This window comes from Sus scrofa, chromosome 17, assembly GCF_054392235.1.
Source record: "Sus scrofa isolate SSC_HxYL_T2T_F1_AM1 chromosome 17, Sscrofa_HxYL_maternal_Yorkshire_Landrace_v2.0, whole genome shotgun sequence".
Taxonomy (NCBI): Eukaryota; Metazoa; Chordata; class Mammalia; order Artiodactyla; family Suidae; genus Sus; species Sus scrofa.
The window spans coordinates 16,981,078-17,003,343 of NC_139399.1; the positions used below are offsets into that span (position 1 = coordinate 16,981,078).

The 22,266-nt window shown below is 46.3% G+C and overlaps 1 protein-coding gene across 2 annotated transcripts in view; it reads right to left on the bottom strand.

Moving 5' to 3' along the window:
- ZMAT4 (zinc finger matrin-type 4) overlaps positions 1–22,266 on the bottom strand; it is a 405,890-nt gene that overhangs the window by 167,469 nt on the left and 216,155 nt on the right. For both annotated transcript variants that reach the window (XM_085004263.1, XM_021077599.2), the window contains one exon: positions 10,117–10,273. In XM_085004263.1, coding sequence (XP_084860389.1) covers positions 10,117–10,273 — 157 coding nt within the window. The remainder of the gene's footprint in view (positions 1–10,116; positions 10,274–22,266) is intronic.

A 22,266-nucleotide genomic window follows, 5' to 3' on the forward strand; every position in this document is an offset into this window, starting at 1 on the left:
TATAGTTTTACAGGGTCTTTCCAATATGACCTATTTTCATTTCACTATTGAAAGAAAAGACTTTTTGAAAGTTACACTCTGAAAATGTAATGAATGTAACATACTGTTTGTCACTTCAACAGTTATTTCTTGCTGTCTGTGATAGTGACATTCTATGACCTCTCCAAGGACCCTGCATTGGCAAATAGGGACCGACAGAGGGTTCCTTGAAGACATAGAGAGTTAGGTTCCTGTGAGCCTGTGGTCTCATCAACCGGTCAATAGAGAATCTTGTTTTCCGTGTGCTTCTGTTTAAAGACACCTGCTTTAATATATATTTTTGATTCACTAACATTTAACTCAAAGCTGATCTACCACAACCCAGGCCCCAACCATGCTTATCTAAACACACACATTTTCCCTGGAAGGCATATCACAGCCTTCTTGCACTGAGAAGCACTAGACTGCACTTCGGCACCATCCCAGGGAGCCACAATCGAAATGGCAAAATCTTCCAGGGAGAGCACGAAAAATGCAAAACACCTGGCAGGAAGTAGATTGCAAAAAGGCCACTTGTTTGCAGTGTGAGAATGGCAATTTAGAAGGCAGAGTGTTCCCCTCAAATGAGAACATGCCCAGGAGGCAACTCGAATTTTTCACCCCTTTGCACACATCTGTGAGCAACCACGAAATGCCATGAGTATTGACTTCGTGGCTACATTTTAGTGAGTGGGTAAGTTCACAAATACAGAATCCAGCAAATAATGAGGATTGTCTTTTTGTGTTTACTCACACATATGTATACACAACAATATATTCATTCAACATATAATCATGTGGCAGGCATTATATTATGTGTTTTACACATATCATCCCCTTTATCATAATAATTCTATAGTCTCAGTAACACCATCATCTTCCCAATACAGAATTGAGGGCTGAGGAGTTAACTTGCAAAAAGTTCAACACAGATAGAACTAGAATTTAAACCTAAGTCTGAATTCAGAGCCTATGTTTGTGCTATACATTATTCTATATACAAACTGATTTTGTTTTCTAAAATCAAGCAAGCAGCTAGATGCACCATTTCTTATAAAACTGGAAAGCCACTGCCTTTGATCATGATATTTAATTTTAAATAATCAAGGTAAGGCAATTTGAAAACCAAGCTAGAAATATTTAAATGCCTATCATGATTCTTTTTTAAAATTTTTTATTTAAGTATAGTTTATTGACAATATTGTGCCATGCCTATAATTATTCCAATGCAAGCTTCCGAAGTTCAATCATCTAACAAATATTTATTAAACACCTGCTATGTGCCAAGAACTGTTGTAGGTGCAGCCATCAACAGGGAGGCAAGGCCATAATTCCTCTACGGCACATCGCAAAACCATTCATCCATTTCCTAGGGTTAAGACACATACCCCACTATAGCAACCTCACGCTCTCGCTGGTCAAAAATGAAAGCATGGTTATTGCTAAATTTGATGCCATTACCTGTCAGGCCCCCGGTGATGGCTGGAAATTCTATAAAAGAAAGTGCTTAGTATCCATTTGGGCTAAGAATTCCTAGAAGCTTATGTGGGAAACAGTAACTCCTGGGAACAATGGATCCAGCAGGCTCGATTGGGCTCTCCTGTGATAACCAATAACCCCCAAGTGCCACAACAAAGACCTCTTTTTTGCTCTTGCAAAGTCTTAGGTAGGTTGGATGGCCTCCTCCATCCTGTAACCTGGTCTAAAGAAATGTACCCCCAACCAGCTGAAAGGTAGGAGCAAAGGGGTTTAGGATGAGCAATGTCTGCCACAACCACAAATAAATGTTCTCTTTAATCCTAAACATAATACCTAACTGTATAGATCATGGGTAATCTTTCCTTTTTTGGCATGTCCTTGGCATGTACAAATTCACACCGGTCACAGATCAAACCCACCACAGCAGTGACCCGAGCCACTGCGGTGACAACACGGGATGCTTAAGCTGCTGCACCCCCAGGGAACTCCAGTTTATGGATAATCTTAAATTTCATTTTGCCCGATTTCACTTTCACTTCGTAGACCATGGGGAGGATCTGAAGTTCAAAGCTTTGATTCTAGGCTTCAAAATTTCTTCTAAATAATTTATATTTTTTTTCAAAAACAGCTTTTTTTTTTTTTTAAAAAAAAGAATAGTTCAAGGATATTTTCTTTTAGGATTTTCTTCAGGATTTTGAGCAAGATCTCAATCTTATTCTTACTCCAATTATCTTGTTTGAATGAGTTGGTCATCAAGAAAAAGGGGAGGCGTTGCCACTGTGGCTCAGTGGGTTAAGGATCCAGTGAGATAGTAGCTGTGGCTTGGATTTGAACCCTGGCCTGTGAACTTCCATGCAGGTGCAGCCAAAACAAAGGAAAAAGAAGAAAAAGAAAAAGGGCGAAGAATTTGCTAGCTAGCAAGCATAAAATCAGGACCGGCAACTTCAGTTAAATGAAGGTGTTTGTGGACTCTATTGAGTCATGTGCCCCCCAAATTCATGTCCACTCAGAATTTCAGGATGGGAATTCCTCTGGAAAAAGGTCTGTGCAGACGTCATTAGTGAAGCTAACACGGGGGGTCATCCTGGACCAGGGGTGAGCTCTGCATTCACTAACTGGTATCTTTACGCGAAAAGGAAAGGACACAGAAACTGAGGAAGAAGGGCATGGGACACTGGAAGCAGAGATGGGGTATGTCTAGAAAGCCATGGGCTGCCTGCAGCTGCCAGGGGGGACGGTTCTTCCCTAGAGCCTGGAGAAGGCTCAGGGCCCTGCCCACACATTGCTCTCAGACGTCTAGCCTCCAGAACTGTGAGCAGGAATTTCTATCCCATCAAGCCACCCAGTTTATGAGCATTTGTTACAGAAGCCCTGGGAAGCATACAGATTAGACCTCTGTTTTCAAATGAGACTGACAAATCAGGAGATATTAAGCATATTAAAGTTGGGGCAAGAGCTGGTTACAATTTCAACTCTTTTGTTTCTCATCAGTGTATTTGAACTTCAGTCTGAGGGGACATATTTGCTGTCGCACATGTCCTGTAGCTTCTCTGGAGAGTGCTTTGTTCTTCAAAAGGAGACGCCACTGGGTTTCCCTCATTCTCTGTTCTTTTTTTTTTCCTTTTTTACAGCCACACCAAGGCATATGGAAGTTCCCAGGCTGGGGGTCGAATAAGAGCTGCAGCCACTGGCCTACGCCACAGCCACAGCCACAGCCACACCAGATCGGAGCTGCATTTATGACCTACACTGCAGCTCGTGGCAAGGCCAGATCCTTAACCAACTGAGTAAGGCCAGGAATCAAACCCACATCCTCATAGATCCTAGTCAGGTTCTTAGCCTGCTGAGCCACAAAGGGAACTCCAAGAAATATGAATTCCATAGGCAACCTCAGTGGCCTCTTGCCACGTAGCACATATTCGCAGGTTCTGAGAATTAGCAAGTGGACAGAGTTGAATGAACTCTTTGGTCTCCTGCAGGCAGGGACCATGCCCTTGGAGCACTATCCATGGCAGACCTGCACCATCGCACATACATCCTTCTAGGCCACAGGCAGCCTCTTGGGGAGAAACAGACACAGCTTAGGGCACAGGAGCCCAGAAGGAAGCCGTTGCCCAAGGCACAGCCTCCAGGCTCTGTCTGGTCCTTCATCTTCCCCATTCTGATCTCAGCTTCACCTGCAAACTCAGCTCTCTGGGAGGGGTCTCTGGGGCTGATCCCTGCCTTCCGTGGGCAGGTTTGGCATCTAGTTTCCAGCCCTTTCATCACTTTCTATTTCTCCTCAGAAAAACCAGCTTCTTTTTTTGTTTTTTGTTTTTGCTTTTGTTTTTGTCTTTTTGCCATTTCTTGAGCCGCTCCCACGGCATATGGAGATTCCCAGGCTAGAGGTCGAATCAGCGTTGTAGCCACCAGCCTACGCCAGAGACACAGCAACTCAGGATCCGAGCCACATCTACAACCTACACCACAGCTCATGGCAACACCGGATCCTTAACCCACCGAGCAAGGCCAGGGATTAAACCTGCAACCTCATGGTTCCTAGTCGGATTCGTTAACCCCTGAGCCACGACGGGAACTCCAAAACCAAATTCTTTGGTATTCCCCTCTGGGCCTTCATTCTGGTGTCTGGCTCCTTAATTGATCCTTCAGAGACCTTGAGTTCTGGTCTTGAAAATGATTTACTATCGCCTCGACTTGCCAGGTCCTAGTCCCAGACGCAAAATCCTCCCCTTGGCTTGGTGGCTGTGTCTCTCTCCTGATGATGGGTTTCCTTGATGTCAGAGCCTAGTGTGTCTCCTCAGCTCCATGGCCACCCCTGCCCCTGGGTCATGGTACCCACTCCCCACAACCACTAGCACCAGCACCGCCCCCTCTCCTGGCCTTGGTCCACAGAACATCCTGGAAATGTCTGTCTCCAAGGAGACCCAACCCCACATCCCCTTGTGCTGCTCCCAAGGCAGCGTTTGAACAACCCCATTACATCAGCGGCTCTGAGAGAGGAAAGAGGGGGGGCTATTTACTCCTCCACACCAACTCACTTACCAAATGCTCACCTGTGAATAACAAGACCTGCCTCTTTTCAAAGCACGTCTCAATCTATTGTTTGCTCTGCAGAAGGGCCAGTGAGATAAATGTATCCAACATGAGAATCAAATGGCAGATGAGAAAATGCAAAAGATGATGGAGCTACCAAAGATGATGGGACCAGGCAGAGTGGGGCCTGACGTCCTGTCTCCTGATCCCAGGCCAGGATTTTTTCTGCCCTTGTTACCTCACTGGGTCAAGACTGTAGGTAGCACCTGCCGAGAATCTCAGGGGTGGAAGGACTTTCAATGTCCTCCAAGCTAACCACGTCACCAGGGACTCTAAATGTTCTATAAGCAGAGGTCTCATTTGTGGCTCAGCAGGTTAAGAACCCGACACAATCTCTATGAGGATACGGGTTTGATCCCTAGCCTCACGCAGTGGGTTAAGGATCTGGCATTGCTGCAAATTGCAGGGCAGGCCGGGAGCTGCGGCTCCAATTCAGCCTCTAGCCTGGGAATTTCTATAGGTCACAGGTGCGAGCGTAAAAAAATAAAAATAAACAAATCAATGTCCTTAGGATGGGAACGCAATGGGGTCTTACTATACATCACAGGGGACTTTATCCAGTCTCTTTGGATAGACCATGATGGAAGATAATAGAAGCAAGGCAATGTCTATAAATGTATGACTGGGTCAATTGGCTGTACAGCAGAAACTGAAACAACATTGTAAATCAACTATACTTTAATTTAAAAAAATATCCTATAAGCTAATGTCATGATAGTGGAACCCTCTCAGGAAATGCCTTGTTAAGAGGTCAGCCAGCCTCTGCTTCAACAGTCCCCACAGCTGCACCTGTTACCTTTAAGTATCTCTGAGTATTAATGAACTCTTCCTTATCTTGAGCTCGGACCTAGCTCCCTAATTTCTGCCCACGCTTTGGTTATATCTGTTACACGCAAGCACACCACATGCTTGCTTACACACACACACATACACACACACACACACACACACACACACACACAGCATGACTCGTTCTTTTCTATGACTGCCTTCTGAGTTGTCTCTTTTCCATGCTAAATAATCGTGCTTCCTTTCCTCTTCCTCCAGTGAGAGGATTCCCATGCTCTTCCTTGCCCTGGCCTGTATCTTCTGAGTCACCTCTAAACACTCCCCATCGGAGTTCCCATCGTGGCGCAGTGGTTAACGAATCTGACTAGGAACCATGAGGTTTCGGGTTCGATCCTGGCCTTGCTCAGTGGGTTGAGGATCCGGCATTGCCGTGAGCTGTGGTATAGGTTGCAGACGTGGCTCGGATCCTGTGTTGCTGTGGCTGTGGCATAGGTCGGCAACTGCAGCTCCAATTCGACCCCTAGCCTGAGAACCTCCATGTGCCGTGGGAGCTGCCCAAGAAATGGCAAGAAGACAAAAAAATAAAAAATAAACACTTCCCATAGCTTGGCAGTGACCAGATCACAACTACATCAATCTTGCCTCAGATTTGGGCAAGATCTCCACACTGAGGTCGGCCAACCTACGAGAACATGGTGGATCTTGAGTCCTCTCCGTGCTCCTCATCTCACAGAAGGATCTAGAAGAGGCTGAAGCAGAGCAGAGATGCTGGACCTGGGTTTTGTTCCGGGAGCCCTGCCAAGCATTTCAGAAATTCCAGTAAGCACACACTCATCCGGAAAAGGCAAATCAAACTGCAATGAATTCTGCAGGATTCCCAGCTGATGCTTGACCAAAGTGCACCTTGAGCAGGAGGAAAGGTAACGATTCTCAGGTACCAATGCCTCACCCTCATCGGATGGAGCAGCTCAGAGAAGCCACAAGTTGGGCTTCAGTTATTCTTGCCCAGCAATCACTGCAGTTCAAGAGCGTGCCATCCTGCCATTCTTGGAGGGAAGCCTCCACAGCACACATGAGCAGAAGTGCTTCTCTCCTGCATCTTAATTCGGTGGGTTAAGTTATAGTTTGTTTTTATGGCTGCACCCACAGCATATGGAAGTTGCCCAGCCAGGGAATGAATCCCAGCTGCAGCAAGGCTGGATCTTTTAACCCACTGCTACCAGCCAGGAATGAATCTGAACCTCTGCAGCAACCCGAGCCACTGCAGCCAGATTTTTTGTTTCTTTTTTTTTTTAGGACTGAGCCTGCACCCATGGCATATGGAAGCTCCCAGGCTAGGGGTCAAAATGGAGCTGCAGCTGATGGCCTACACCACAGCCACAGCAAGGCCAGATCCAAGCTGCGGCTGTAGCCTTCACCACAGCTTATGGCAACACTGGATCCTTAACCCGCTGATCGAGACCAGGGATTGAACTAGCATCCTCATGGATCCCAGTCGGGTTTGTTACCACTGAGCCATGACAGGAACTCCTTGCAGTCAGATTATTAACCCACTGCACCACAGTGGGAGCTCCTGGTTGAGTTTTATATGTTCTTTTTTTTCCCCTTTTGTTTTCATCATAGACTTAATTTCAAGACAAGCTGGTTGATGAGGCAGGGAAGTTCCCAGATGTGCAGAGGGAAGCCCTAGCCACATCTTGGCAGGTAATGTGGCTAGGCATGGCTGTGGGCGGCAAGGGCAGAGGGCTGGAAAGCCTGACTCGATTCAAGGAGTTGAAGCGGCTGCACTTGGGAGCTCAGGACACCCATGGCCTGGGCATCCTTTACTGCTGCCTCTTGGTCCTTATCCTGTATTTGTAGTAACTGAAATTGTGCTTGAGACCAAGCCTCCTAGGATTGGAAGCCAGGTTCCCGATGTGTCCTTACACTTGGTTTCTAGCCCTGGACTCTTGTCTAAAATGATGATATGTAGTTCCCATCATGGCTCAGCAGTGACGAACCTGACTGGTATCCATGAGGATGTGGGTTCAATCCTTGGCCTCGCTCAGCGGGTGAAGGATCAGGCATTGCCATGAGCTGTGGTATAGGTCACAGATGCAGCCTGGATTCTGCATTGCTGTGGCTGTGGGGTAGGCTGGCAGCCACAGCTGCATTTCAACCCCTAGCCTGGGAACTTCCGTATGCCATGGGTGAGGCCCTAAAAAGTCAAAAACATAAAAAATAAATAATACAATGATGATGTTCTGCCATGCTCTTCGCAGTCTTTCCTTTCCCTAGAACCCCAGGTCTGCAGCCAGAGCTCCGTTACCACCTGCCTAGCTTTCCCAATGCTAGGACCTTGCTCCAGACTGCATGATCTCTGGTCCCAGAAACTCCATTGCTAGATTCCGCTTTTGATCAGGCCCTCAACCTTCATTCTCCGTCTCACCTCCCAGTGCCTGCCCTCTGCTCCCACATGTGCTTGAGGACTCAGCTCCCTGCAGGAGGTCATGTGACTTCCTCTGCTCCCTGCCAGCAGCTGGGATTGACATCAACTCCAGCCCAGGGACCAGCTGGGCAGCCCAGCCCCTCTACTTCTGTCTGGAATCGCCATGTTCCAAGGTCCTTTCTGCTTAGAGGAGAGGTTAAACTGGGGGGAAATGTGCAGCCCAGGAACCCTAAGCTTATGAGAAAGGTGGGTGCTGGGAAAAGATAAGCAGCATCAGTAACCCCAGCCAGGCCACGAGCTGTCAGTAGCCACTTACACCCTGCTCACCTCATGGCTTCCTGACCCGCCCAGCAACTCGATTTCTGACCCAGTGAGGACTGGAGCAGCTCCATGGACACCAAGACTTAGCTCATTAAGTAAACAGTGCATTTGAAGTATTTTAGATATTTTCCCCCCTTTGGAATATATTGATGACAACTAGCAAATTACCCCCCAAGTTATAGTTACCAGCTCTGAGGGTAACTCAGAAAAACCAACTGGTGCCTGGTTGTCTTAAGGGTGTACTGAAATGCACAAAGCACTAATTTTTTTTTTTTTTTTGGCCATGTGATTTTTTTTTTTACAGAAATAATAACTCCCATTTGCTAACTGATGTGATAAACAACGATACAGCATCTTTTCTTCCATCGCCACCTCCAAAATTAAATTTAACAGCGATACTCTGCTTAGGCAGAGAGAACAAATGGGCTGGTTACTCATTCACGGAAAACAGGTAAAAATTTTCCAGTGGCTGTTTCTCTGAGCTGTCTATTTTAAGAGATTTGAGGGGGAGTAGGTTATAAGGTGAGTATCCAGCCTTTCAGAGAGCAAAAATCAGGAGTTTCAATCCAGTAGCTGCTTATCAAAAAGTCAGTACACAGAGTGTGCCCCAACCAAGCTGAGTTTGCCTCCAAATCCCATGTATTTTGCAACCCCATCCTACATCTGAATGTCATAGCCACCTTTACAAAAACAACATTCTTTTAGTTAAACTAAGTAGGAAAATATAGTGAAAAGAAGCCTTGCTCATCTCCAGGTAAAAGATTTTCTTTTTCCTCAAGAAAAACCCCAGTAAAGAGAAAAGCCAAGTATTGTTTTAGACGCTCTTCAATTTCCAAAATACCATTTAAAAAATAATTACACCCACGATTTATGCATGATTCATTAGGCAGCGAGATACAATGCACTGCTACATTTTAATTGCTTTGAAAAAGTCGACATCGTGAAACATACCCTCCACTTCTTGGGATTGTAACCCAGTCTAGTGACATCTCTGTCACAATGTAAACCTTGTCCAAATAGCCTTTCTCGATTAAACTGTTAGCAGTCGTGTTTTCATTCTATAGCTTGATAGACTTCTGAAGGATTTTTTTTTTTTTTTTTTGCTTAAGCAATTGAAAAGTCAAATGATCTGTTATTGACATGAAGCTTTTTATTGTGAAAATTAATAAGCTTGAATTGCAGGATGCCCTCAGAAGGTGACTGGAATGCCATGAGGGTGGGGGTGGGGGAACAGCCCCCTTCAGTGGTCTGCAAATGAAAGTGTTTCACCAGACTGCCTTTTTTAGAGTTCCCGTCATGGCTCCTCGGCAGGTTAAGCACTGCCTAGTACCCATGAGGATGCAGGTTCAATCCCTGGTCTGGTTCAATGGGTGAACAATCCCGCATTGCTACAAGCTGCCGTATAGGTTGCAGATGTGGCTCAGATCCTGTGTGGCTGTGGTGCAGGTGAGAACTGCAGCTCCAATTCGAACCCTAGCCTGGGAACTTCCATATGCTGCAGGGGCTGCTGTAAAAAGAAAAAAAAAAAGGATTACCGTCTTCCTCCTCCCCACGGCCACCAAAGTAAAAACATTCTCCAGGCATAAGCCGTGAAGCAATATGTATATGATACACTCTCCATCACCCCTACTGACTACAGACCAAAGCTAGTAAAGGCCAGTGTTCATTACATAATAGATTATCTTACATAATATATAATAAACATGATAGACCATGTCGCACAGGAGGTAGATGGCCATTCAGAGGAGGCAAACTGCTGAATTACACATCTGAAGGTGCCAAGTTAAGAGGACCAGCTCCTGCAGGTGGATCTAATGGCCTTATGACAGCCAGTTCCACTGGGCTACCTGCCCATCGCTTTAGGTTTGGAAGGGCATCCACCCTTAGACTCTGATCCTGGCAGCTGCCCAGAGAGGGAGCCTGGTTAACGGAACAGGCGAGGGTGCTGAGATTTCGGCATCTCTCTACCATGCTGTTCAGACACATACCTGTGGTCTTTAATGGGGTTTTCTCTCCTAGCAACAGTTTTAACCTTTTGGCATGGATTTTGCCTTGATAATGTGACTCAGCCACCACTGCTGAGGTGAAGGACATGTTACAGAGCGTACAGCACTTGTTTTTATCCACCATGTCAGCATCATTTCCCTGCAAGGAAGAAGACAGAAGGAAAAAAAAAAATTAGAAACAGCCCCAAGGCCTCTGATTTCCTTTTTCCATTCCATTCTGTTGCATATGAGACTTAGTACAAACTTTCTTTCTTTCTTCCTCCCTTTTTTCCTTTCTTTCTCTCTTTCTTTTTTGACTGCACCTGCAGCATTCGGAAGTGCCTCAGCCAGGGATCAAAACTGCATCACAGCAGCAACCCGAGCCACCGCAGTCACAATGCCAGACCCTTCACCATTGGGCCACCAAGGAACTCCCACCACAGACTTTCTTTTAAAAAAAATGCCTATTTTGTCTTTGCTCTGCAATGTTCCTCTCCCTCTCCCCACCTCTTTCTTTTTATGGCTGCACTTGCATCATATGGATGCTCCCAGGCCAGGGGTTAAATGGGAGCTGCGGCTACACCACAGTCACAGCAACACCCTTTGCAACCTACACCGAAGCACGCGGCAACACTGGATCCTCACCCCACTGAGCGAGGCCAGGGATTGAACCCTCATCCTCAGGGACACTATGCCAGGTTCTTAACCCCCTGAGCCACAAGGGGAACTCCTTTTTTTTTTCCAGCATGATAATCATCATCAAAATTTTCTCAGTTAGTAAGTAATCTCATATATATTTAATAGGAACCACTACTACCAGTCACTGGGAACAGAGGACAGACAAACCTGCAGACTTGAGCTACTTGCAGAAAAACGGCGCCCAGGATAGGAAGACGACATTGGCTTTGGCACCGTGCGGAAAGCTGTCTCTAATTTCACCCATTGTACTCATAAAAGTATGTACAATATCAGAGTTTACACAGCCTGAATTAATCAGCAAAAAATATCATTTAGCATTCAGCTCTGCCTTTGACCCATTTCAGCCTCACCAGGATACGTGACCCCATGTTCAAGATTTTTTCTTAAAGATTTCTTTAAGGAAATGAATCTTTTTCACAGTTTAATTTGCGTCTCTATCTTAAAGGGATGACGACTGTGCTGGCAGACTTTTTCCAGGAGAATTCGTGTGATGTTCCTTTTCTTCAGGAAAGGTGATTCATTAACTGCTGCACAAAATACTTAAATCCAACCAGACTTTTCTTCCTTTGTAAGACTTAATGAAAATGAACCATGATTCAGGAAAAAAAAATAATAAGTCCTTTGTTAGACCACATGACCTGGCTTTTGTGCCCACCGATCATCAATTACCTATATTATATGAGGGGAAGATTAAGCCATTGGCTCCCCTCCTGCCGAGGTAGAAATTAAGGGTAAAGAGGACTTTCAGATAAGAAGTTAATCTGTCCCTTAATGGAACGGCCAGAGCAAAGCATCTCTTTGTTAAAGAGCAGCCTTGAGTGAGTATGTGGCCCCACAATAGCCCCCAAAGTGCAATTTTAAATGGCATAGGGAGGAGGAGGGGTATGGATGGGATGGAGCAAGGGCATTCTATCATTTTTCTGCATAATAAGAAGGTGCCTGCTGCCCTGCAGATTTTGTGGCAGGAAGAAAACAAACTCCATCTTTTTTTTTTCCTTTTCTTTTTTTGCTTTTTAGAGCTGCACCTGCAGCATACAGAAGTTCCCAAGCTAGGGGTCACATCCGAGCAATGGCTGCTGGCCTACACCACAGGCACAGCAACGCGCCATCCAAGCCACGGCTGCGACCTATATCACAGGTCAAGACAACATCAGATCCTTAATCCACAGGGTGAGGCCAGGGATCGAACCTGTGTCCTCATGGACACTAGTCGGGTTGGTTACCACTGAGCCACAATGGGGCTGTCCCCAAATCTTTCCATCTTAAGGCATCCGTTGGCAATGTCGGTGATGATTAGCACACGTCCTTGGGAGAAGTGGTGGGGGGGGCGTGTTTCAGGAGGCTGGTTTGCAGTTCAGGTATTGGGGGTGAGGGGAAGACCCCATAACAGCTTCTGAGATTTCCAGGTCCACCTATGGAGTTCCCCCGTGGCTCTGTGGGTTAAGGATCTGGTGTTGTCAATGCTCTGGCGCACGTTTGATCCCTAGCCCAGGAACTTCCACCTGTCGTGGGCATGGCCAAGTGAAGCCCCACCTCCAGCCATTTATTCTCTTGACCTTAGCTTAGAAAATTTTGGCATGTCCCACCCCCTGATCACAGTTCAAGAGTGAGACTCGAGAAAATGTAGGGGTTGGGGTGGGGGTCAGCGAGAGGATGATGGATTCTATGGAAAGAGGAGAAGCTTCCCAAAATGGGCCTCTCCTGGAGAAGCACACACCCCAGGACATAACACCTTGCTAGGCACTGAGGCTGGTTCCACTGAGCGCATCCTGGCTGAGGGTTTAAAGCTGAGGTGCTCTGAATTTTCTCCTCAATCAAAACCTCAAAAGAGGAGTTCCCATCATGGCTCAGCGGAGAACGAATCTGGCTAGCATCCATGAGGATGCAGGTTTGATCCCTGGCCTCGCTCAGTGGGTTAAGGATCTGGCGTTGCGGTGAGCGGTGGTGTAGGTTGCAGACGCAGCTCAGATCTGGCGTTGCTGTGGCTGTGGTGTAGGCCGGCGGCTACAGCTCCGATTGGACCCCAGCCTGGGAACCTCCATATTCGGTGAGTGTGGATCTAAAAAGCAAGACAAAAAACAAACAACAACCATAACAAAACAAAGAAAGAAAAGAAAAAAGAAATCATAAGGGCTTTTATCTCTTGGTGTGATTGGCTGTGGAGCTGGAGGGACCAGCAAGGCAAGGGAGGAACTGGCTGCCCCTCCCCGACACGTCCAACCAAGCACAGGGGCTGCCTCAGACCCCTGGGTGGGGTGGGATTGGGGGGCAGCCAGGAATATCAGGAAACACACCTCAGGGAGTTAGAGACCCATGTGAGCCCAGCCAATGAGGAATGGCTAGCTCAGGAGGGCACTTGCCCACTCTGCGTAAGTAGATATTGGTCCCAGATTTGGGGAGAAAATAAGGAAGGTTATCAAGGTGGATGAGGTTGCCCAAAGCACCTGTTTTCATCTCCTCATGAGTAATATGGGTCAAAGTATATAATTTTTCTTACAATTAGGCACCAGATCATAAGGCAAAGCTTAACTCCCAATCACTGCCTACATAGAATCTATGCAGCCCTTCCACCATTTCTAGCAAAACTGCCCGCCCAGCCTCAAGAACCAGTCCCCTTCCACCCAGAGCGCCAAAGTGTAGACCTTTCTACAGAGATGCTGGGAGCCTGGACACAGTGGCTAATGTCATTATATGAAGTCTATTCAGGACCGGTTTCTGGAGCAAAGAATAGCCCTTGAACTGGATAAGGACTGGTGGATTGAGGTATTCATTCATCCAACACATTTTAAAGGACCCACTAAATACATGAGATGCTGTGTTAGGTAAGTATAACTCTACTCCCTGTTATTAAGGAGGTTGAGGCCAGGAGAAATGGAGAAGGCAGGCATGCAATGAAAGGAAAACACTATGATTAATGAAATACAGTCTCAGATTGGACCCACACGCTCCTAATGGTAAGGTAAGAAGTTTCTTAACGTAAATTGGCCTATTTGCGTGGATTTTCTTTTTTGAGTTCTTTTTTTTTTTTTTTTTTTTTTTTTTTTGCTCTTTAGGGCCGCATCTGCGGCATATGGAGATTCCTAGGCTAGGGGTCCAACCAGAGCTACAGCTGCCAGCCACAGCAACTCGGAATCCGAGCCGCATCTGTGACCTACACCACAGCTCACTGCAACAACAGCTCCTTAAACCACTGAGCGAGGCCAGGGATCCAACTTGCAACCTCATAGTTCCTCGTCGGAAGTCCTTTCCGCTGCGCCACAATGGGAACTCCATGGATTTTCATCTTCACGTCTTTCTCATGTCTGGGATGTCCTTCCTCACCATCTCTCAGCTAATCTCATCTTTCCAGAACCTGTCTTTATGGCTCATTTTAACCATCACTTCCTTGAAATGAATCTTCTTCTGCCTCCCTCTGCTATCCTGCAGAAGTGGGCCACTGGCCTAGGGTCCTCTGTGTGTCCTGTACATACTATTTTATTATTTTATTTTATTTTATTTTATTTCATTTCATTTCATTTTTACAGCCACACCTGCAGTATATGAAAGTTCCCAGACTAGGGGTCAAATTGGAGCTGCAGCTGCCAGCCTACACCATAGTCACAGCAACGCAGGATCCAAGCCACATATGCAGCCTATGCTGCAGCTTGTGGAAACACCAGATCCTTAACCCACTGAATGAGGCCAGGGATCAAACATCCCTCTTCATGGACACTATGTCCGATTCTTCACCCACTGAACTACGATGGGAATTCCTACGCTTTTATGATAGAACATTTAACTCTGATATTTATTTGTTTCCTGTTCTTCCCCCTCATGAGGAATTTTCTCAAGATCAAAGGAATGGTTTCACTGATACTGAGGCCCCAGCTCCCAGCACAATGCTTGCCACTCAGTGGAACCTGCAGATGCTTATCGAATGAACAGAAGATCAGGGGAGGGTCCGTCTGTGAGGTTAGGAACTGGCATGCCATAAAAAGTCCAAAGAGGAGGAGTTCCTGTCGTGGCTCAGTGGTTAGCAAATCCAATTAGGAACCATGAGGTTGCAGGTTCGATCCCTGGCCTTGCTCAGTGGGTTGGGGATCTGGCATTGCCGTGAGCTGTGGTGTAGGTTGCAGACGCGGCTCGGCTCCCGTGTTGCTGTGGCTGTGGTGTAGGCCGGTGGCTACAGCTCCAATTAGACCCCTAGCCTGGGAACCTCCATATGCCACGGGAGCTGCCCAAGAAATGGCAGAAAGATAAAAAAATAAAGTAAAAATCCAAAGAGGAGACAGGGACCACAAGGCAGTCAGCCCCAATCTTTCAAACAAACAGGGAGTTGGCCAGAAAAAGAACCAGAGGTTTCTTTATACAGGAACTTGAGGGTTTTGAGTAGGGGAACATTTGCCCCAAATTAATATGCGTTTCATCATGGTTTTAATATATAGTCTTAGATTTTGGCTCTGCTGGGCAATTGCATTCACATCATCCAGAAGAATCTAAGAATAATAGAGGTGGAAAAAACCACGAATTGTTATACAAGAAGATACCATGGCATGTAGTTGTAACATGCTGCAGAAAAGGGACCAAGAAAGTTTAAGTATCTGACAAGAGAGGGGCTGTGATGCCCTGAGAAGTTAAGCAGCTTTTGAGGTCCATAGGACAACTTGTGTGGGATATTTTACTGAAAGGGTCAGTGTCACTAATATGATGCCGCCAATTCTGATTCCTCTAATGACCTAGGGGAGACAAAATTAGAGACACAGAAAGAATCTCAATATTAACCAAAGGCCTGGAAAGTGCCAGAATTTAATTATGTATTCTTGGGTACCCAAATCCCAAATTAATGCCTCCTTGCAAATACAGATCGGATCGTCATTGCTGGAGTCTCCCCACTGCACTCAGGGCCCTGTTAGGACATGGCTCGGGGTAGACATTCCATCAAGACGGATGAAGTCACCTCAATGAACACATTTGGAGTTTCTGGCTTAAAGAACTCAGAATGGCCTCAAGCTACCAAGTGAATGAAAGGGAACCCAAGATTATCTTAAAATATGAGTTTCAACCTGGAGGCAAGAATTCAGTCAGACCTTTTTCAATGCAGTATCCATAAGGCTGAAAAAAAAAAAAAAAAAAAGAGTTTGCAGAGTGTCCTAAGGCTGCTTAGTCAAAGCATTTTGCAAAGTTAAGACGCTTTCAGAAGAACTCGATCTAGGTGGAAAACCCTGGTCAACTCAGCCAAGAGATCCAGTCCCAAAAGCCCTTTCTATTTTTACTTTTTTTTTTTTTGATGGCTGTACCCACGGCATATGGAAGTTCCCAGGCTAGGGGTTGAATAGGAGCTGAAGCTACCTGCCTACACCACAGCCATGGCAACACCGGATCTGAGTTACATCTGTGAACTACCTCACAGCTTGCAGCAACGCCAGACCCTCAACCCGCTGAGGGAGGCCAAGGATCAAACCTGCATCCTCGCATCTACAACCCGCTGAACCACAATGGTAATTCGGTAAAATGCTGAATTTTTACTTGCTTTATTTTTACTTGTCTTCATGTTCCTTTACTTTAGGTGAATCTAAAAAGTCTAAGAGAGGGACTCCCTTTCAGAGGTCAGGGTGAGGAATTCCGTGAAAATTGTTCCCTGGCAAAACAACCGTAACTGATGAAAATTCTTTTTTAAAAAATTCTTTAAAACCTCTGAGAATTATCCTGAAAGTAAACACCAAATTAAAAAAATATGTATTTAGTCCAGACAATACACTAGGAGTTCCCTGGTAGCCTAGTGGGTTAGGGATCTGGCATTGTCATGCTGTGGCTTGGGTCGCTCCCTGCTCCCTGGCCTTGGAACTTCTGCATGCCAGGGACATGGTCAAAAAAAAAAAGGAAAAATGTACTAAATCTCATTAAGAACGGTGACAGTTTACAGTGCTACAGAAACAAACCCTCTCCCTTCCTACAGTCCCTCCAGCTCAGCATGATGGAAGCTCCACCCTGCTGTGTGTGGTCAAGAAAGTAGGGCTCCCTTTCCTGGAGCTCCCAGTTTAGAGATATCAGGAAGAAGAGACCCGCCAACACTAACCACATCCCCTTTAGCTCCGAGATGGAGAAGCAAAATCCTTGGCAATGTAGCCCAGAGCTAGGTTCTCCTTCTTCCACCCTTATTCATAGGACAGAAGCTTTGTAGACCAAAAGTAGGGGAACTCTGGTTGACTGTGCCCCAGTTTGCTTGTAGGATAGAGGTTCTGTTCCAGGGGGAACAAGCTAAGGCCAGAGGCTGCCACCTCTGCCCAGATAATGAAGCAGGGCTGTCACTCTGAGAGAAGCAGCAGCTCAGAGATTTTTCTATAAGAACAGAGCGGGAAACAGGGAACTGTAAGAACAGAAGGAGCCTAAACTCTCCCCAGGGGACTGTGTTTGAAATAGAGTGTGGGAATGTTTAAGCCTAAGGATGCACCCCAAAACAATGGGGATTTGGGTGTAGGCAATTGAGAGGAAGTTGATAGCTCCATCAGAGTAACAAGCTAAGCCACAGCCCAGCCTGCTTATCAGAGAGAAGCAGGGTACAAGCCAGCTAAGGCAAGCCTTCCTGGAATCAGAACAAACTTCAAAGGGCAGCCTCAAAAACAAGCTACACAAAGGACTGGGTTTAATCAAATCAGCATATATACCCTAGAGCACTCAGCAAAAACAATAGACTAATCATCCAGCAATCAGCAGAGCTTAAGAGCTAGGTGTCAGGGCTTTTTTAAATTATTTATTTATTTATTTATTTATTTTGCTTTTTAGGGCCGAACCCAAGGCACATGGAGGCTCCCAAGCCAGGAGTCAAATCTGAGCTACCCACCGCCGCCGCCACCCTACGCCACAGCCACAGCAACGCAGGATCCCAGCGGCTTCCACAACTGACAACACAGCCCATGGCAACACCAGATCCCCAACCCGCTGAGTGAGGCCTGGGATCGAACCCACAACCTCATGGTTCCTAGTCGGATTTGTTTCCACTGCGCCACGACAGGAACTTTTAGGTGTCATTTTAAGCAGAGGCACACAGCTTAACAGAGATCAGGGAAAGAGACAGAGTCCTGCAAAAACCATTGTCATCCAACAACGACTGTCCACTTTCTTAAGGCTTTTCCTCTGAGCAATGATGTTTACAAGGACTTTCCAACAGAGGGGAAGCTGCATTTGCAAATTTACGGACTTGCAAATAGGTGTGAGTAACCCCCCATCACTCCTGGTGGTGCTTTTATGGTGATTCACAGACACGTGAGAGGCAGCAAAAAAAAAAATCGGAGTCACTGAACACACAGGTTCCTGGCTGAGCTCGAACAAGGCAACACTGTTTCACCTCCCAGGCTCTACACAAGTGTTCTTTTCATGGCCCACTCCGTTCCATGTGTTTTTCATCTTTGTGCTTTGCTTTGGCGATTCTACTGCTTGGAATGACCCCCAAGGGAAATGCTGGAGGAGTGGGTAGTGTTCTCAAGTGCAAGAAGGCTGTAATGGGCCTTCCACCGAAAATACATGTGTTTACATAAGCTTCATTCAGGCAGGAGTAATAGCGATGCTGGCTGTTTCAGGCTGAGGTTAATCCATCAACAACACTCTACATCCAGGATAAGGGAGAGAAAATTCACCAATGTGTATGGGAGTTCGCTCTGAAAAGTGCTCAAGTGCAGGATGGCGCTGTGGAAAAGATGGAGAAGTGGCTAAAATGTGGATTCACGAGTTAACTGCCAACAGAAAAAGCATAATGGACAATGCTGTTGGGAGGCTAAAGGAAGATGAAAGGTACCCTACCACCCAGAGTCAGGAAACTAGGCAATGTTTCTCAGCTCATTTTATCAGAAAAAAAAAAAAAAAAAAAAAACCTATGTATAGGGAGTTCCCCTGGTGGCTCAGCAAGTTACCAACCCGACAAGTCTCCATGAGGATCCAGGTTCAATCCCAGGCCTCGCTCAGTAGGTTAAGGATCCGGTGTTGCCATGAGCTGTGGTGTCAGTCGCAGATGTGGCCTGGATCCCTTGTTGCTGTGGCTGTGTGCTGGCAGCTGCAGTCCAATTCATCCCTGAGTCTGGGAATTTCCATATGCCATAGGTGCAGCCCTAAAAAAGCAAACAAACAAACAAAACACTATGTGCAATGAATTATGTGTAAGGAATGTATATTGAATAGGACATCTTTAAAGAGAAACACACATAAAAAGAGGTCATGTCTTGATGAATTGACAAAAGTCTTGTGGCCAGTGGCTTGTAGGAACTTACCCCTGCATTTCCCCAGGAGCAATGGCTCAGTATTTGCTAATTCAGAACAGGTGACTTTAGAGAGCATCACTGTAAGGCGAGTGCAGAGAAAGAGAGAACCAGCTGGGTGTTCAGGCAAAGAGAAAATTTATTAGAGGGAAAGAAGAGGGTGACCGACCCTTGAAAAGCGCCAGCCCCCTGCCCTTCTGGTGGGTCCTTCTTATACCCCACAGATGGGAAATTGGACGTCCTGGAGCGGGAGGTGGCTGGTTTACATGTAGCCTGCACTGGACTCTGGTGGTCATGTAGTCATGAGGAAGTCGGAGGTGTCCCAAGGTAGGGGGGTCTCGTAGTGCTGGGAACGTAGGCACCAGTGGCAAAATCAGGATGTTGCTTGAGCAAGGTGATCGGTCTCATGGGTCACTGTGCCCTCGTATTTAATGTACGAGGTCAGCACAATGAGCCATGTTAACAATGAGCCCCCATGTAGGCCCGACCACAACTACATGAGACATGAGACTGGAAGGCACATTTCATCAAGAGAAATAAAAACCAAGCCCCACGTAAAACTGTGGACATAAATATTCATAACAGTATACTTCCTGAGAGCCCAGAAGTAGAAATAACCCATATGCCCATCACCTGAAGAACAGGGAAATAAAATGTCCTGTAACCCATACAAGGCACATGATGAGCAATAAAAACAAGAAGCTATGGATACCTGCTACAACCCAGATGAATCTTGAAACACGTTATGCTGAGTGAAAGAAGCCAGTCACAAAGACCATATGTTATATGAGTCCATTTATATGGCACGTTCAGAATAGGAAAATCTGCAAAAACAGAAAGTAGCTGAATGCTCGCCTCGGGGTAGGAGGATGGGGAGGGAGGGTGAAGAAAAATGAGGAGCAGCTACAAACAGGCACAGGGTCTTTTCTTGGTGATGATAACATTCTACGGTTAATTGTGGTAATAGTTCCACAATGCCGAGCATGCACTAAAAACCCTTGAACTGTACATCTTAACTAGGTGAATTGTTTATATCATACAGTGAATTATATCTCAATAAAATTGTAATAGAAAAAAAAAAAAGCCTAGGAGTTCTCATTGTGGCTCAGCAGGTTAAGGACCCAACGCTTTCTCTATGAGGATGCAGGTTTGATCCCTGGCCTAGCTAAGTGGGTTACAGATCTGGTGTGTCACCGTGGCTGTGGTGCAGCTGCAGCTTCAATTTGACCCCTGGCCCAGGAACTACCATAGGCAGCAAATACAGCCATAAAAAGCGGGGGTGGGAGGGGGCTAAGAGATGCATTTAAATGATTCCTAAAACCCAAAGGAATACTGACATTTGAAGCACAACTTTTCTTTTCTGGGCATCTTCTGCGTGGAGGCAAAGCCACCAAGAAAGGGAAAAATAAAAAGTATTTTGTGCATGTGGACTGCCTTATAGTATATGGAATTCCACTCAGGACCAGCTGGACATCTTGGAATTCTCAACAGTGGTGTCTCTTTCAGCTAAAGCCATTTCACGGAGGTGACAGCACTCTACATTCAGCGTCAACTAAACTACACCTAAAGGCAAAAGCCACCTGACACCCTCTGCTAGAGCCAGAAATACATGTACCTCCCAGCACACACCCTGCAGTAAGATGAAATATCCAAAAAAATGCAACTCTCTCCAGAAGTATGCATGCAGTTGCTTATCATCTTGGTATTTAGAAAGAGGCAGCAGGCAGGGAAGCTTCTTCCCCTCCTCTCCTACTTTACTGGGACTGAAAGACCTAGAAGATGCTTCCTGACGGAATACAGGGTCCTGAGCGATCTTTCTGCTGCTGTTCTCTCCCCTGTATCCTGTTCTGTGCCACTGAGGCCAGCTTGTTCTCTCGATTCCCAGCCTATTGAGATCACATCCAGATGCTGGTCCATCTCACCCAGGGGAACTGAGGACGCCCAGCACCTTCATCCGCATCTTCGTCATGGACCTGGCTCAGTCCTTAACATCCGTGTGTTAAGTTGTCATCAGGTCTATTCCTTTCATTGTTTTGTCAGCCAGTTCTTAGGACCATCTTTCCACAAATATCTTGAAGGCAAGAACTATAGGAATAATCCGCCACCCACCTCCAGAGCCCGCCGTAGATCTGGTTACGTTGAAGAGATTCAATAGACATGAAATAAATTGCTACTGAATGAATGGCTTGACGTGGCCTTCCGTGATCCAGCCCCAACTTGGTCACATACATCCATTTTCTTTTTCTTTCTTATTTTCTTTTTACGGCTATACCTGAGGCATATAGGAGTTCCCAGGCTAGGGATCAAATCGGAGCTACCATGGCAACACCAGATCCCAGCCACATCTGTGACCTATGCTGCAACTTTCAGAAACACTAGATCCTTAACTCACTGAGCAAGGCAGGGATCAAGCCAGCATCCTCACAAACACTCAAGCCAGGTTCTTAACCCACTGAGCCACAGAAGGAACTCCACATACATCCATTTTCCAGAAAATTTTCTCCCCCTGTCCTCTTCCCAGCACTATTGCTCAGTTGGTATGAAGCTCAGCTCAGTACTGAAAAATGGGGTAGAGACAGTGGCATGTCATCGTGAGAGTTTGCCCACACAAGGATGCGTCGTCCCAGCTAGAAAAGTGGGTCGTGTCTAGACATCCCAAAAGGAAGCTGCAGTGTCTGCATGGGAGCTGGCGGGAGCCTCGTGGCCCACGGTTGACTAGAGCGATGCACATCCTGCCACATGAATGGACACCTTCCCTCAGTTTCCCCAGAGGATCAGGCAAAGTCGTCCTTTTGGCAATAAGGGGAAGCGAGAGGAAGATTCCTCCTCTGGGGGGATGTAGAATGTGCCGTGTGCTTTGGGTATTTGGAAAACATCAGTTTGGTTTGTTTTTCAGTCACTGAAGAAATATTTAAACAGATGGTAACAGCACTTACAAGACCCCAAAAGGGAGAAATTAGCCAGGGCTCCTGAGAGAGGACAAACACCTAAGTAAGATAAGCCCCACTAACAAAGGGAAGCAGCTGACAGAACTGTTGCACATCAATAGATGCGCCCCTGAGAACAAAGGCGATTGGGAGGGACAGAGGGGAAGGTGCGGGGGGACCAAGGGGTAAAAGCTCCCAAGAAAAATGCCAAGCTAAAAGCTGCACTTTCTGTCTGAGACACTACTTGAAGGTTGAAGAGCGGAGACAGCCTTAAAATTGGCATGCCATCCATGCCCAAG